General features: G+C 32.1%; 1 protein-coding gene across 1 annotated transcript; it reads right to left on the reverse strand.

The window, feature by feature from the left end:
• Positions 1 to 5530: 5530 nt before the first annotated feature.
• Positions 5531 to 13100, reverse strand: LOC134271208 (protein PFC0760c-like). Its single transcript, XM_062753453.1, has 5 exons — positions 12542 to 13100; positions 10126 to 10343; positions 8961 to 9084; positions 8747 to 8910; positions 5531 to 5848 (listed from the first exon to the last, which is right to left on the reverse strand). Exons 1-5 carry the CDS (start codon positions 13098 to 13100, stop codon positions 5531 to 5533), a joined length of 1383 nt encoding a protein of 460 aa, XP_062609437.1.
• Between the last annotated feature and the right edge of the window lie 1420 nt (positions 13101 to 14520).

Raw genomic sequence — 14520 nt, forward strand, 5'->3', positions numbered from 1 at the left:
ACCTGCCTTAATTCTGCAGGAAAAATGTTCCAAGACAATGGACTATACATGAACAGAAACGCTGCTGTTAACTTACTTTGGGAAAATTAATAAAAATAATGAAATCAGTTTCTTATTTTCGGTCTGATATAATGCTGAACATATTTCAGTCTATTACAAAATATGTAATTAAATGTAATTGACATTTTTTTTCTATCTCACTTCTAAGGGCAAATCACCATAACAGCATAAAAATACTCTACAGTTAGAACTCTTTAGCGTGCAGTGTTTGGAGCTTCCTTAAGGATACATACCACAAACAAATTTTCTTATCTTCTACATTTTTCCAGAATTTGCCGCGTTTGGTTCCAATTTTATAAAACCTTAAAGTAATATACGCTATAACGTGCGCCATTTTAAAATACGGCTGGAAATTTATATATTTTGTTTACCAATAAAAGTTACGAAAATGCTGTAAATTACACCATTTAAATTAAATTCGTTATAAAGTTATCAAATTATAATTATTTATTATCCTGCAAGGAGAATAATGTCTATTTTTAAGTAAATCCACCACGTGACGCCGTCGCTACTTTTAGATTGATAAACAAACACGGCGTCAAGAAAACGAGGTAAGCCCTTTGAGATACAACTCACTTTTGACTGGATGGCGTGTTACTATTAATATAACTTATCTTTAAATGTAATCAGTATCAACCATCTATACTCTGTTATGACGCATATTAACCTTTTATTAATAATCGTTGTCAAAATGCAACGTGCCTCGGTGTGTGTAATTTCCCGTGGACAGACGTGTCTATATTTAGACCTACTGTTTACGCACTTCCTTTATCAATATTCATGAAAAGACTGAATTCTTGATTGCAGATATTGCTTTATTGTTCTGTTATTACAACGAGTTTTATAGTTAAATTTTGTGGAAATATTATTTTTTCATTACACTTTATGTGTTTCAAATCATTTAATCATTTTGTTTCACATACAAATCGGCATCCATACGGCGTATATTACTTTAAATTGTAGTTATTGTAAACATGTACCATGTACACAGAACGAAGTCCGGGAAATTTATTGGCAAGTCTAATTATAAACGTTAAAGAAAGGTGTTTGAAGGGGAAAAAAAAGAAGCTGCAAGGAATCAAAGTTGACGAAAATGATAATATTTGTTCGTACAGTGTTCATGCAGACATTAGAGAAGACAAATCTTTCCTGACCTGGTTCAATAAATGTCACTAGATTTTTCTGTGTAAGTGTTTTTTTTTCTTGTTTTATTAGTGTGCAAAGGGTACCTAATTCCTTGTTTTTTCAAAAGTATTACCACTGTAATCATTTTTGGATATTGATTACAATTGAAAGACAATAAGAAAAAAATGTTTGTCTTCCATAAAATATTTTACCCAGGATAATGATCTGCATACCTTTATAGATACAAATTGTCCATAAAGATGGCAGAAAAATAATTATACATTCTATAAGAAATAGAAACATACATTTTTCAACTTTCCCTTAAATTTGGTGAATTGTTCGATCATAAAAGTTTTAGATGGTCAAATATTTCTTCTTTAGTGAGAAGGGCTGCAGAATACATAAAGATTATTCACTTTCTGGGGAAAAAGTTTGTTTGTGTTATTCAACCTTAAGTTAAAAATTCATCCAACATATATTTCTCTTGTATATATTTCTTTATTTTGATAGGGATGTAACTCTGATAGGCGCAACCGCCACGTGAAAGCTTTTTCTTTCTATCCCATACTGTTACTCTTCTTAACCCTTTTTAGGAGAGAATCCTTCTGTGTTTTGTTTTTTCACGAGATTTGTGTTTTTTAAGGTATTCACTGTTTAACGACCATATTTTGTACCTAATAAATGAAAAGTCCGATATTTTTAATCATGGTAGCTTTTTGAAGATGTTATCAAATAAAAATGCTCCACCAAAGGAATTTACAAACTTTTGATTATTGTCCAATTGATTTCAATTTGAATTTTACACTGAGGTATATGGACAGCGCGGGTTTTTATAAGATATTGTAAAAAGTAATTTGAATTTCAAACAAATCTCCTAATGAAAATACGCATAAACTCCCTCTTTATTAAATTATGAAAAAAAAATGAATTATTTACCGCAAACATTTTGAGAAATCATAAATTTTCTTCTTTTCGTCAAAGGCAGATAACTTTTCAAAAAGTTTTTAATGTGTAAAAAGAGTGTCTCCTCACATGTTATCAGTCTTGTAAATTTGGTTCATGTCACTTTTATCGTTATCTGAGAATTATGTTTTAACTAGTTAAAAATTATTTAAAATCCATTAAAATCCCTTCATTGTACAATATTTACGTCCACTAAATATGTTCTCCTTTATTTCTTAAGAAAACCCATTGCGTTAATCACTGCATGAACTACATTAGGCATGTCGCCTGTACAAATTTCTTAATCAGTGCATGGTTGTTCCATCAATGAAACGTATAAAGACGTTCGCATCATTAATACAATAATTAATCTTTTAAATCCTACTTTAAATGATTGTTGAAGCTGATATAAATATAAACAATAAAATGTCTTTCTTTGTTTGTTATTACTGGAATTAACGGTCGCAGCTATTGCAGAAAAAAAATTACATAACCCGCTTACGCGGGTTATGTATTTTTTCTGCAACAGCTGTTTCCGTTAATTCCAGTAATAACAAACAAAGAAAGCATTTTATTGTTTAATTGAATACCTTAATCTTGAATTTTATCTTAAGACCATAATTACATGTACATCCTGTATACGCAATGTGCATTGATTGTCTCGTGAAAGATTGTAGAGCATTTTATAAATATAAAGATAACACACAGTAATCAAAAGCTCAATAATCCTTTAAGCATTACATTTTGGTAGCAGAGCCAATACGGTTCTCTAAATTACTCAGCGGTGGGATCATATGTCATAAAGGAGTAAGAATCCCTTGTCAATCGGTCACATCCGCTGCCTGTGCCGTGTTCAGGCAAACGAAAAAAATCCTTAGTTCGGTGTACAGATAACGGCGTAACAATTTGCACAAAATTGTCAGTCAACATATGATTTATTGATAGCTTGTAATCGCTTACAATGTCACTGCTGATATTTTTGTTTTTTGTTATTGGTCATTTGCATCGTTTACGAAATCCCTCGAACACAGTACACACCGCATGGTCTTATGTTTCAAATAAACTCTATTTGCAAATAATAAGAGTAAATTGCCACATAAATATATGAAGTTGACGGAAAACGTTATAAAAATGTATTTTTTCATTACATTTTGTACATTTGCCAATAACGTCTTTTCAAGGAAAATATCTAAATATAAAACAGATGTGTCTGAATCTGTGATATCTGAGTTTCGAATTAATTAAAAGTTATATATCTGTAATTATCGAATCAATTCAGGAAGGAAAATAATATTTTTCATTGATAAAAGTCTTTGATATGTCTGAATGCCACAGAAGCTCTACTTCTACCAAATTCGAGAAAAGTAGTTACCATGGAAACACCTTTCATCAAAATTAAAAACCAATAAATAGAATTATTTATCTTACTGCAGGCTACTCGTGTGACAAATTACATTGAGATCCGATCAAAACTGTACTAGGAGTAGCATTTTAAAAATTGTTTAAAGACTGAGAATCGGACAGACGGACGACGGACACATTACTATAGCATAAGCTCTTCTGGTTTCTAAGAAAAAAATTAGACAGTGATTCCTTAGTGTAAAACGAGAACACAAATTTGAGCTATAGCTGCCTTACCGACTACTCGGCATACTCAAGTATTTAAAGGAAATCACCTGTTTCTATTTATAGATACATGTACCTTTTCAATTCAATATCAAACTTTATGTATGTAATCATTTGTGAACCAGTGTTATATTTTCATAATTGCAAGTTTGTTGCATGATAGTAATTTTACTTGTCCAATACTCTTATTCTAAACAAGATTGTTTGAAATTTTTAAAAATAAAACAGGCTAGCAGCTATGACTTTGGGTCATTAAAATAGTTTAAGACTGTTTTTCCCCAAGATACTTTCAATGTGTAATGTTGAATAATAAATCTCTTTTAAAAATAATTTATACATGTATTATAAAATAATAAAAGAAAACATAGGAAAATGCACACAGAGAAAAAAATAAAAACGTAGTTAAGTATCACGCACTGTGAGTCTCGAACTCACGATCATTTTATCTTCAATCCAGCAATCATACCACTACGCCACGAAGTCTTGGAACGCAAGTGGATGAAATTAAGACAGATTGGTGAATTATGAAATAATTTTAGAAGAAAAATTAAATGCATATTTTCAACATTTTCAATATGAAGACCACTTTTAACCAAAATTATCTAAACGTAATGAAGTGCAGTCATATCCAAATAAAATTATTCAGAAGTTGTTTTTCTGGTTAAGGGTGGTCTTTTGCTACAGTTTGTCATTGTTTAGGGGGGTACCTCAGTATTTACTATATTCTCCAAATAAACTGAGAGATTTTCATAACTATCATATGAGGGAACTATTGATAATTGAGTTTTATTTTTGTGTGAGTTGCTTTAATGCATGTATAAATTAACATCGTATGACAAAATTTTGGTTAAACAAAGTATTTAAAAAATCACTACTAGAGTAGGCGAAAGTGACTATCAAATCATCTTCGCTAGCCAAGGGTTTCCGATCCGAAATCTACTCTACAACCCTTGGCAGATTTGGCTGAAAATTTTAGAACTCGCGCAAACGAATTTGATTGGCTGCGAAGTCCGAGTCTACGCAAGGTTTTTACTAATCGACGATTTTCGGGTGAATTAAAGTCTGTTCGTGTTTTATGCAAAATAAGAGTAATATTTACAAGGAATGAAAGTTAGGACGTGATCTATCTTAAAAAAAAAACAAGGGATTAATTAATTTGAATTTTTTTCTTTTAATTATATATGTTTTCAAGAATTATTGAAAGGACCACATAAGTCCGTGTTCCGCATTTTAGGTGCATCAATTTAAGCCAATCAAATGTCACGGCTCATTGATAATAATTGATACGGCAACAAGTAGAAAGTGGTGTCAAACTCTTGACTAAAAATCCACGAGGAACGATATTTTCTACCACTTTTGAGGTGTGCCCACTGCCCACAGCTGTATGAAGTTGTTTGGATATATTCCACATTAAATTGCATGGAGGTCGCCATATTGTTTCAAACGTCATATTGATCTACGTATGTTACAGCTATTTTCATTGGACAAATATTAAAGAGCTTCAAGGGACTTAACTCAATTACGGCGATAGGCGGCGCAATCAAAGTTCCCGTTTGACAGGACTAAATCTGCCAAGGGTTGTAGAGTAGATTTTGGATCGGAAACCCTTGGCTAGCGAAGATGCTATCAAATGCGCTATGGCTTTTAATACAAAATATCTGACAAAACATAACACTGGTGTGTAAAACATGTATATTGTCACATCCCAGTCGGTAAAAATCATTGTAAAAATCATGATGCAAACACGATTAATGCCATATAAGCTCAATTGATGGTATTATTCTTCATCTTTATCAAATCCACCATTGCTCTGATCATTATTTTCTTTATCTTCATCATATCCATCATCGCTCTGGTAGTCATCTTTGTTGTTATCACATTCACCATCGCTCTGATCATAGTCATCTTCATTTTTATCATATTCATTGTTGCTCTGATCATCATCTCCTTCGCTTTTATCATATCCATTATGACTCTGACACTCATCTTCCTCATTTATAACATTTCCATCATCGCTCTGAATATCATCTCTTTCATTGATATCATATCTATCATCGCTTAGGTCATCATCTTCTTTATTATTACCTTTATCATCCTCATAATCATATTATTATTTAATACAATTAAACCACTTTAAATTTCTTTATACATGTAATTTTGATTAAACTTTTCATGTAATATTAAAATTTATGCGGGTAAAATTATTTATCTTAATTATGTAAAATTAGATTATGTTCAAAACTTTGAAATATAAATTCATTTGTATTATATGTCCTTAAATCATTATATTAAATAATTTTGTTTTACAACAATTATTATTATAAAATTGTTCAATATATATTTCTTTTCTTCAATTACAGTAAATTTTGTTTCAGTTTAAAAGAAATATAGATAGGAACAAAAGCAAATCACCGGACAACTATTGAGTAAAATTTATTTCATATTTCAAAGAAAAAGGTATAGAAAATGCCTGATGGCGAAAAAGTCAGTTTTTCCAGATAAACAATGAAAATATACATAGGACATAAGAAGGAGGCTAATCATTGCCATTTAGTAGAAGAAGAGAAATAACTCGTATATCGTTTTCTGAACATACATACGCACAGTGCATTTACAATTGTAATTCTTCATTTTATCTTTAGGGAAAATGTCTTAACAATTGTAAGCAATCATGCACATTGACCATATTCATAAATACATAGGTAATCAGAGCTTACAGAGCTCACCTCAACGAATGTTGTCTTTAAGTAAAGTCACACAAATACCCAACAAAACGTGTACATCCAAAAATGCAAAATTTATGCAATTTTGGTCTGTTACTTTGGAATACACTTCCTCACAAAAATGTTATTAAAATCTAGCATCTGAAGCAAGTTTGAGATTTTTCATCCCTTGATGCATCATTTTGGCAAATTTTGTTTACATAAGCTGTAGGCCTATAGTTTCTTGGTAATGCTATGATGTATCATCCAAGCGAGTTTGCACAACTCATAGTTACTTGGAAATGAGTCCTGCTTCAAAAACTTTAACCTGTCCACTCATCCAGAAAATGTAGGTCAGATTCAGCATCTGAAGCAAGTCTGAAAGTATGCATTCTTAGATGTATCATCCATGCAAGTTTGGTCAACATAGGGCTTATAGTTAGTTGAAAATGAGACCTGTACAAAAAAATTAACCTGTTCACTTAACTGGAAAATGTAGGTCAGATTTAGCATCCGAAGCAAGCCTGGTAATGTGCATCCTTAGATGTATCATCCATGCAAGTTTGGTCAACATAGGGCTTATAGTTCCTTGGAAATGAGACCTACACCAAAAACTGCACCAAAAATGTTAATCTGCTCCGAAAACATTAACCTGGTCATTCCTTTGCTGAAATTGCAGCATTTGTAACGTTGACTGGTACAATGAAACACACTAGAAGCATCCTCCATGCATGTCTAATCAATATAGGACATAGAAGTACTTAAAAAGAAAACCGCTCCAAAAAACTTAACTTGGGACGCCGACACCGAGGGTATTACATAAGCTCCCCGAAGCTAAAACATAGTTACAAATATATATTTTTAAATAAAGACATATACGAGGGTTGTCCCAAAATTTCGTAGACTGAGCTCTTTTAAAGAAATTGAAGTATCTTTACAAAATTTTCAGGGTGGAGAGAGCATGTTCTTGGCAGATAAATTACGAAGTTTTATGATGATTACTTGAAATCTTTTCGAGTAATAACATTTAAAGTGATATCGTTCTCTAACACCCGGAGCAATCTGCAACGTCAAAAAATACAAATGTCAACAGTTCAATTTTTTGGAGAAAATAATTCAATTACCAGATTCAAATTCTTAAATTAAACGAAACGGTTATAGTAATAAATGTGAAATATCTTATTTACTATGATATGGTCAAACATTAAAATATGTAAACAAAGTATATGCATGTACAGGTATGAAATAATAAAAATTTGAAAACGCTACATTTCTACGGTCTTTTCGTCTGTTTTCTCTCAGGGAGTTGCACAATGCAACTCTTGCCCATTTCTTAGCCCCGTCTTTTATTTTAGCTACTGTTATTTATATACATAGAGAAACCATTTTAATCATTTTAAATACTCAGGATTGAGAAAAAGTTCATAGTCTATCAAACCGTTATGACTGGTACATTTTTGTAAGAGTGAATTCAGGATCAAAACACTTGATCATAGTCCAGTGCGCCGCGGTGTCAACGCAGCGGCCATTTTTCAGAAAGTCGGATTTCAACCTCATGTATATAAAACGTTATAAAAATCATATTTATCAAAGCATAAACACCAAAATTTGGGGAAATGTAGTTAATAGAACAGTATTAAGAATTTTCATTTCCATTAAAAAAACGGGGTAGTAATTACTTTTCCGTAGGATTTTAAATATAATATACCAAGTTTTAATTGCAACTCTTGGGTATTGCGCCGCCTACCTACACCAGACAATGAAATTTGTCTTTTAAATTGGAATAATTTGTTTAGTTACTCCATATTTGTCCATAAATTTATTAGATAGTGTTGGTTTAATCTATATACGAAGTTTCATTAATGTATGACATAGGGTTCCTACAAAACAACGCTTGTCTACGGAATTTTGGGACAACCCTCGTATACATGGAAATACAGGAAATATATTGTGACAGGAAACGTTACTATATGACAGTTAAAAAACTTATTTGTAAAACATCTGAAAATTGTTAATGAAAGCACCAAAGCTTTACTGTGTAAATTACTTCGTTTTTTTATTTCATTATACACTGTGAATTTATGGATTTATTGATTATATATAACCATTTCTAAAAAGAATAATTATCATCTTATACACTCGTCGCTGAACGATTTCAAGAATTTTCAAATTCTTTAGTGATATATTAAGTATCAAAAATCTAAACATCCACGATTTCAAAATTTGAATCCCTCAATCCGAATTATCTTTCGTGAGAAGCCAACATAATATCAATACGATCGTTTTCCCACTTTTTCTTCATTATCGTCATCATCGTCAGTGGCAGATGTATCATTATCAATGTAATCACGTAGATCTTTGTTATGTCTATCTTCTTCATCGTTAATAAATCCACCATTGCTCTGATCATCATTTTCTTCATCTTTATCATATCCATCATCGCTCTGGTCATCATCTTGACATAATAACTGTTGAAGATTGCTTGGAAAAAAAGGCATCTCTTACTTATTGTTTCTGTTGGTATGGATCTCTGTATCTGTACTCCTGGTAGACGTCTTTCCAATAGATCAAGGCGACGATACTCCAGAAAATGTTTATCTAGTTTTCCTTTTGAGAGCCTCGATACAGCCTAAGAGAGAAAGAAATGAGTCTTAACCCCAACCCTTCTTTAGGAATCTGTATGGTTTTGTTTAAATGCAATCCCTCTCTTTAACTGTAATACCTTTATTTTTCGCTGAATAGTTCATATCCCAATGAAAAACAATACTTCTTCCTGAATGTATATACTGATATCAAAAAAGTCCTCTCTATGTATAAGTAATAATAAGCTTATTTTTTCGATTGTAGAAATTCCAACGTTTTTGTGTTTATAAAGTATGAAACCCTTTTCAGGTCTGAAAAAGATGTTCTTTCTAAACTAGAACTTCAAAATACAATTTTGATTTTTAATAGATATGTTCCTCGAATGCCTCCTGCATTTAAGGAAACACTGTCTTTTTTTGGTTTCATGATATGATCAATCTATTGACTTGCGTGGTACTTTGCATAAACGACGAAGGTAATCGAATGATCATTGTCATAAAACTAAATTAATTGACAGTTATCCCATATATTTACATGCTTTTGATCCCACAAATTCATGTGCTACAACCCTTGGTTCTGTCTTTTTTTTGTCCCGCCCAGCTCATTTTTTTTTTTAGAATAAGCCTACTAGTATCAATGAAGCAGTATAGATTTATATAAAAATAGAGTATTTGTACTTTTTACTATTTTTGCTTTTGTCTCGGACAAGGACAAATGGGAATGTAAATATTACAAAACAGATTTTCGTGACAGCAAATGATTACGTGTCTCAATGATTTTTCACTATTTCTCAAATAAAAAAAAGATAACTAAAGCTTATTTTTAGCATAAGAAGCTCATCGAAGTATCCCCGAATTTAAAATGCTTAAAAGGTGGTTTAAAAACTAATTTTCTGTCTGAAATGCCTTAAGCCTTCTACACTATGACCCTTTGCGATCGTGGGATTTCAAGTTTAATGGGGGGGGGTGAATGGAAATTTACTGACAATTTTAGAGATGTAAGTTCTATCTAAAAATCCAAAAGAGAAAGCCATAGATGGCTAGATCGAGTGTGGTTTTATTTGCTAAATGATAGTTACTAAACTCACTTTTTCTAAAGTTTCCCACATTTTTCTGAAGTCGGCCTCATCTACTTCTCCTACATTATTGTGAGCGATTTTATTCCTTATCTCCTGAATTCTTCTTAATTCTGCTGTATCGGAGTGGTCATTAACTTGCAATTCCTTTTTCCATTCTGAATTCGTATCGAGGCTTCTTGATAGGCACGCTATTGCTGAAATGTCCAGTTCGTCGTAAATGACCATAACTGCAAACAAGAGATTCTTATAACAAGGAGTAATTTTTTTCATGATTTTTCTTTTCGGTAATTTGGGCATACGTATACATGTTAGAACGTTTACACTCTAGCTTGTAAGAACTGTTTATTAAGAATACCAAAATTTCAAACAATAGCAATATAGGATTTTTATAGTAACTCCTTTATAGGACTGTTACAGTTACTCCTTAAAAGAAGGGTAAGTAACCCCTTTCACTCCTTCATGATCCTGATTTTTAGATAATCAGTAGGATACATGGGTCAATCCTACATCAGCCAAACAATGACTAGTGACTAATAATCTTTCACCTGTATATTCGAGTTAGAAGTTAAAATCACGGTATTTTATATTTCTGAAAAGTGTGGTTTTAGAAACTGATTTTGATAAAATTTTTATATACTAGTACTTATTTTAGTGATTTTACCGAGAGTTATCCTTTTCTAATAAGAATCTGAAAGGTTTTATATGGATTTTTTTAATTTTTATTAAAAGTATTATGATAAAATTAATACATTTTTTTGGTATGAAGTTACTCGGTTTCATGTAATATATTTAAAGAGGATTGAAATTGAAATACTCTAAGGAAAATATCATCACATATGTTAGAAACATAAAGGACAAGATAGGGTTAGACCAGTATTTGGTCCCCGATTTTAGGTGTCTTTCAGAATGATCCAACAGTTTAACCATAAAGACCTGTTGTCACCCCTGCCAAAAAATGAGTATTGGTTCTAAGCTTTAGAATATACAGTGGTAACAGTGAGGTCAGGAAAAAGATCAATTTTCGAAATTCTTTATGCAAATTTTCATCGATTTTACAGCATATTTTGTTTCGGAAAACACAGAGCACACGCTTGCCTATCTACCAAAGGACAAGATATGGTTATCTGGCCTCTCATTTGATGTAAAAATCTGGCCCTTTATTTGAGGTAAACATCAGAACACTGGTAAAATTGTAATAGTTAGACTAAGTGTAGTTAAGAAGTTAAAATGATGCTTTCTTTAAAACAAGCACTAATTTAGATTCAAAGCTTACATGAAAGCCACTAGAGGATCCAGAAGTAGGACTTTTTTCCAGAATTTACTCAATTCTTGTGAAATTTCATCATATTTGAGATACTTTTCTCTTCGGAAAACATAAAGCACAAGCTTGCCTCTCTGAGATTTTTTACACATAAACTGCACCAAATATGAGTGTATAAAATATATAAATTTATTAAATAGGCAAACTCGTGCTCTGTGTTTTCCGAAGCAAAATGTGCTGTAAAATCGATAAAATTTGCATAAAAATGAGAAATTTTGAAATTTGACCTATTTCCTGACCTCACTGTGCCTCTGTATATTCTAAATCTTAGAATTTATACTAATTTTGTGGCAGGGGTGACAGCTAGTTTTTATGAATACATTTATTGATCTTTCTGAAATACTAGTACACCAAATATCGGGGGCTAAATACTGGTCTTACCCTATCTTGTCCTTTATATATTTTATACACTAATATCAGATACTATTTATGTGTAAAAATCTTAGATAAGCAAGCTTGTGCTCTATGTTTTCCGAAGAGAAAATTATCTTAAATATGATGAAATTGCACAAGCATTGAGTAAATTCTGGAAAATGTCCTACTTCTTCACCATCTAGTGGCTTCCATGTAAGCTTTGAAGCTAAATGAGTGCTTGCTTTAAAGTAAGCATCATTTTAACTTCTTAACTACAAACTATCACGATTTTACCAGTGTTCTGATGTTTACCTCAAATAAAGGGCCAGATTCGGCCGTTACTCTATCTTGTCCTTTGTTTGTATGTTGTTTAACGTTCCTCTCAAGAATTTTTCACTCATATGGAGACTCAACCACTTGCCAGTGGAAAGAGGCAAACTTTGTAATTTAGAAATGAGGGGTCTTTATGGTGCCAGCAACTTCTGCGACACGGGACCTCGGTTTATACAGTCTCGTCAGAAGGACCGGTCTCAACGTCCTTCAGTTGAATTCAAACCTGCGAGGTAAGGATCAATTCCTTTCTCTACGACTCTAGAGCAGACGCTGTAACCACTGCACCACGCAGGCCACAAGGAGACATACTAAAACTTGTATAGTGAAAACCCTAATATTACCTCTTGTAACATTTGGCATAACTCAGGGTTGATGACAATATATTTCAGTAAACTTTAAAATCTTTTAACAACTTACTTCCCTCGTCTGATCTTTGAAGAAATGTTTTGTTGTTGTCATTGCCCATCAGGTTCTTCAGTTTCTTTTGTTTTTTCTTCAATTTTTGTTTCGGGTACTTGGACATAAACCACGTTCTAGCAGCTTTGGTCACTAAACTACAGATGAAATAGAAGAGTTTAAGGAAGTTAGCTCCTTTATCAGATGGCAAAACATCAGCCCTAATGACAGATTCCGACACCGATGCATGGACATGCTTGCTTTCTTCTTCAGACATTTCATTTTCATCTTCATCTGACTCTTCAAACAATGGAGAAGAGGGGGAAGAGGTTTCTAGGTTTTCTTTAGTTGAATCTACAATATCCTCAAAATGGTTCTGTGTGTATGTATTTTCAAAATTGTCACGAGGAGAGAATGTTTCTTCCATACTTTTCCTCTGTTCGGTCTTATGTGATGTTGTAGGTAGATTTTCGTTAAAATGAATGTCAGAAATTATTGTTTTCTTAAAACCTGTGGTTCTCCCCTGATCTGAGCCTTCAGCTGCTTGACTATATATTCTTTTTCTTTCTTGCTTGGGCATTGTGAATAGTATAGTATGATGATATTTCCTTATTTTCTTCCCCATACTGAAAAAGGTTTATAAAAATTATCTTCGAAAAATATGTTATTTGGCTTTATATTTTATATAGTATTCTGTTATTAATAAAAAATGAGACTTTTAAACATTCCTTTTTTTAAATATAATTTTATTTCATCGTTTAAACGAAAGTAAATCGAGCACTGGGATATTTAAACCATTATGACCCTTTTAAGCAACCATAGTGTTTTCAAGCTATTTTATTTTAATTTCGAAATTAAATTTAGATGAAAAACATCTTAATGAATTAAAATTAACAATACTAGGAATTTTGCGTTTAACATTCGAAAATATGAATCTATACCTGTAGATTCAAACATTTTGAATACTGCTTAAGTAACGGAGATACACAACAGTAAAAGAATTCGGATCATAGTCTGAACTAGATATAGTGTTGACTACAAAGAAATTGCCTGATTGGCTTTTTTAATATCATTTGAAGTCTGCTGTATATGATACGATCATTATCATCATTTGGAAGTAAAAAAGAGTGATTGTGTTTTCCAAACATTTTACATTTGGATCAGCTTAAAGGACTAAAAATAATTCAGAGTTGCAAGACTTTAATAATTCCTTTTTTCTTTCTTCGAATTGTTTAAAGGCTATCTGAAATTTACACATTTGTTTAGGTTACCATACCTTCCTTTTCAAGATTTCACTTCCTTGTCAATATATAAGGTGGATCGCTAGTGAAAAAGAATTTTTTTTCTTGTTTTGATTCCACTCTTTGATTTAAGTTCAAGAACACTGTAAATACAATTGCATTACTGTTCGCAGCTCATTTGGTAGAGCGCTCGCTCCTTGATCGGAAATCCGTGGGTTTGACCCTCGGCCGCTACAAACCTATGTGGCAGCTCGCTTTGAAAAAAAATACGAACTGTGGTAATTAATTTCTGAAAGTGCGTTAAAATTTGGACAAAATCAATACCATCCTTTTTGTAGGATAACCAACTGATGAACTCCATGAAAAGGAGAAACAAGACTTTGACATATGCACTAAGGAGACATTGAAGATAGTTAGAATTTTCAATTTTCCCTTTTAGGTGGCATCGTCATATCAGTTTCAATAACATGAATTAAAGTCAAAGTCAAATGGAATTTTTATTACATTTTTATTAAAGATGATTTTAAACATGAGATAGGAATACTAGACATTACATAAGGAAAAATAAAAGTATTTCACCTCTAAGGTTTACCCTGCGTTTCTTTTGCCTTTCAATATATGTATGTGATTTATCAAAAAAGAAAGGGTTAAAATGAAAGGCTAGTTAGTCTTCACTTAAGGGAAATTTACGGCATAGATTGTAGTCCGTGGTTAAAAGCGTCTCTTCCAGACGAGTTGATCCTTGTTTCTCGGTTTAGA

The sequence above is a fragment of the Saccostrea cucullata genome, unplaced genomic scaffold (assembly GCF_032062105.1).
Source record: "Saccostrea cucullata isolate Sc308-1 unplaced genomic scaffold, CSIRO_AGI_Scuc_v1 ctg986, whole genome shotgun sequence".
Lineage (NCBI taxonomy): Eukaryota > Metazoa > Mollusca > Bivalvia > Ostreida > Ostreidae > Saccostrea > Saccostrea cuccullata.

Excerpts from the sequence above, each read along its gene's own strand:
- LOC134271208 (XM_062753453.1), bottom strand. The coding sequence starts at position 13,100 with ATGCCCAAGCAAGAAAGAAAAAGAATATATAGTCAAGCAGCTGAAGGC. Across the intron at positions 10,344-12,541 it reads TCAAAGATCAGACGAGGGAA|TTATGGTCATTTACGACGAA; the intron begins GTAAGTTGTTAA and ends TCTTGTTTGCAG. Across the intron at positions 8,911-8,960 it reads CATACCAACAGAAACAATAA|ATGATGACCAGAGCGATGAT; the intron begins GTAAGAGATGCC and ends TATTATGTCAAG.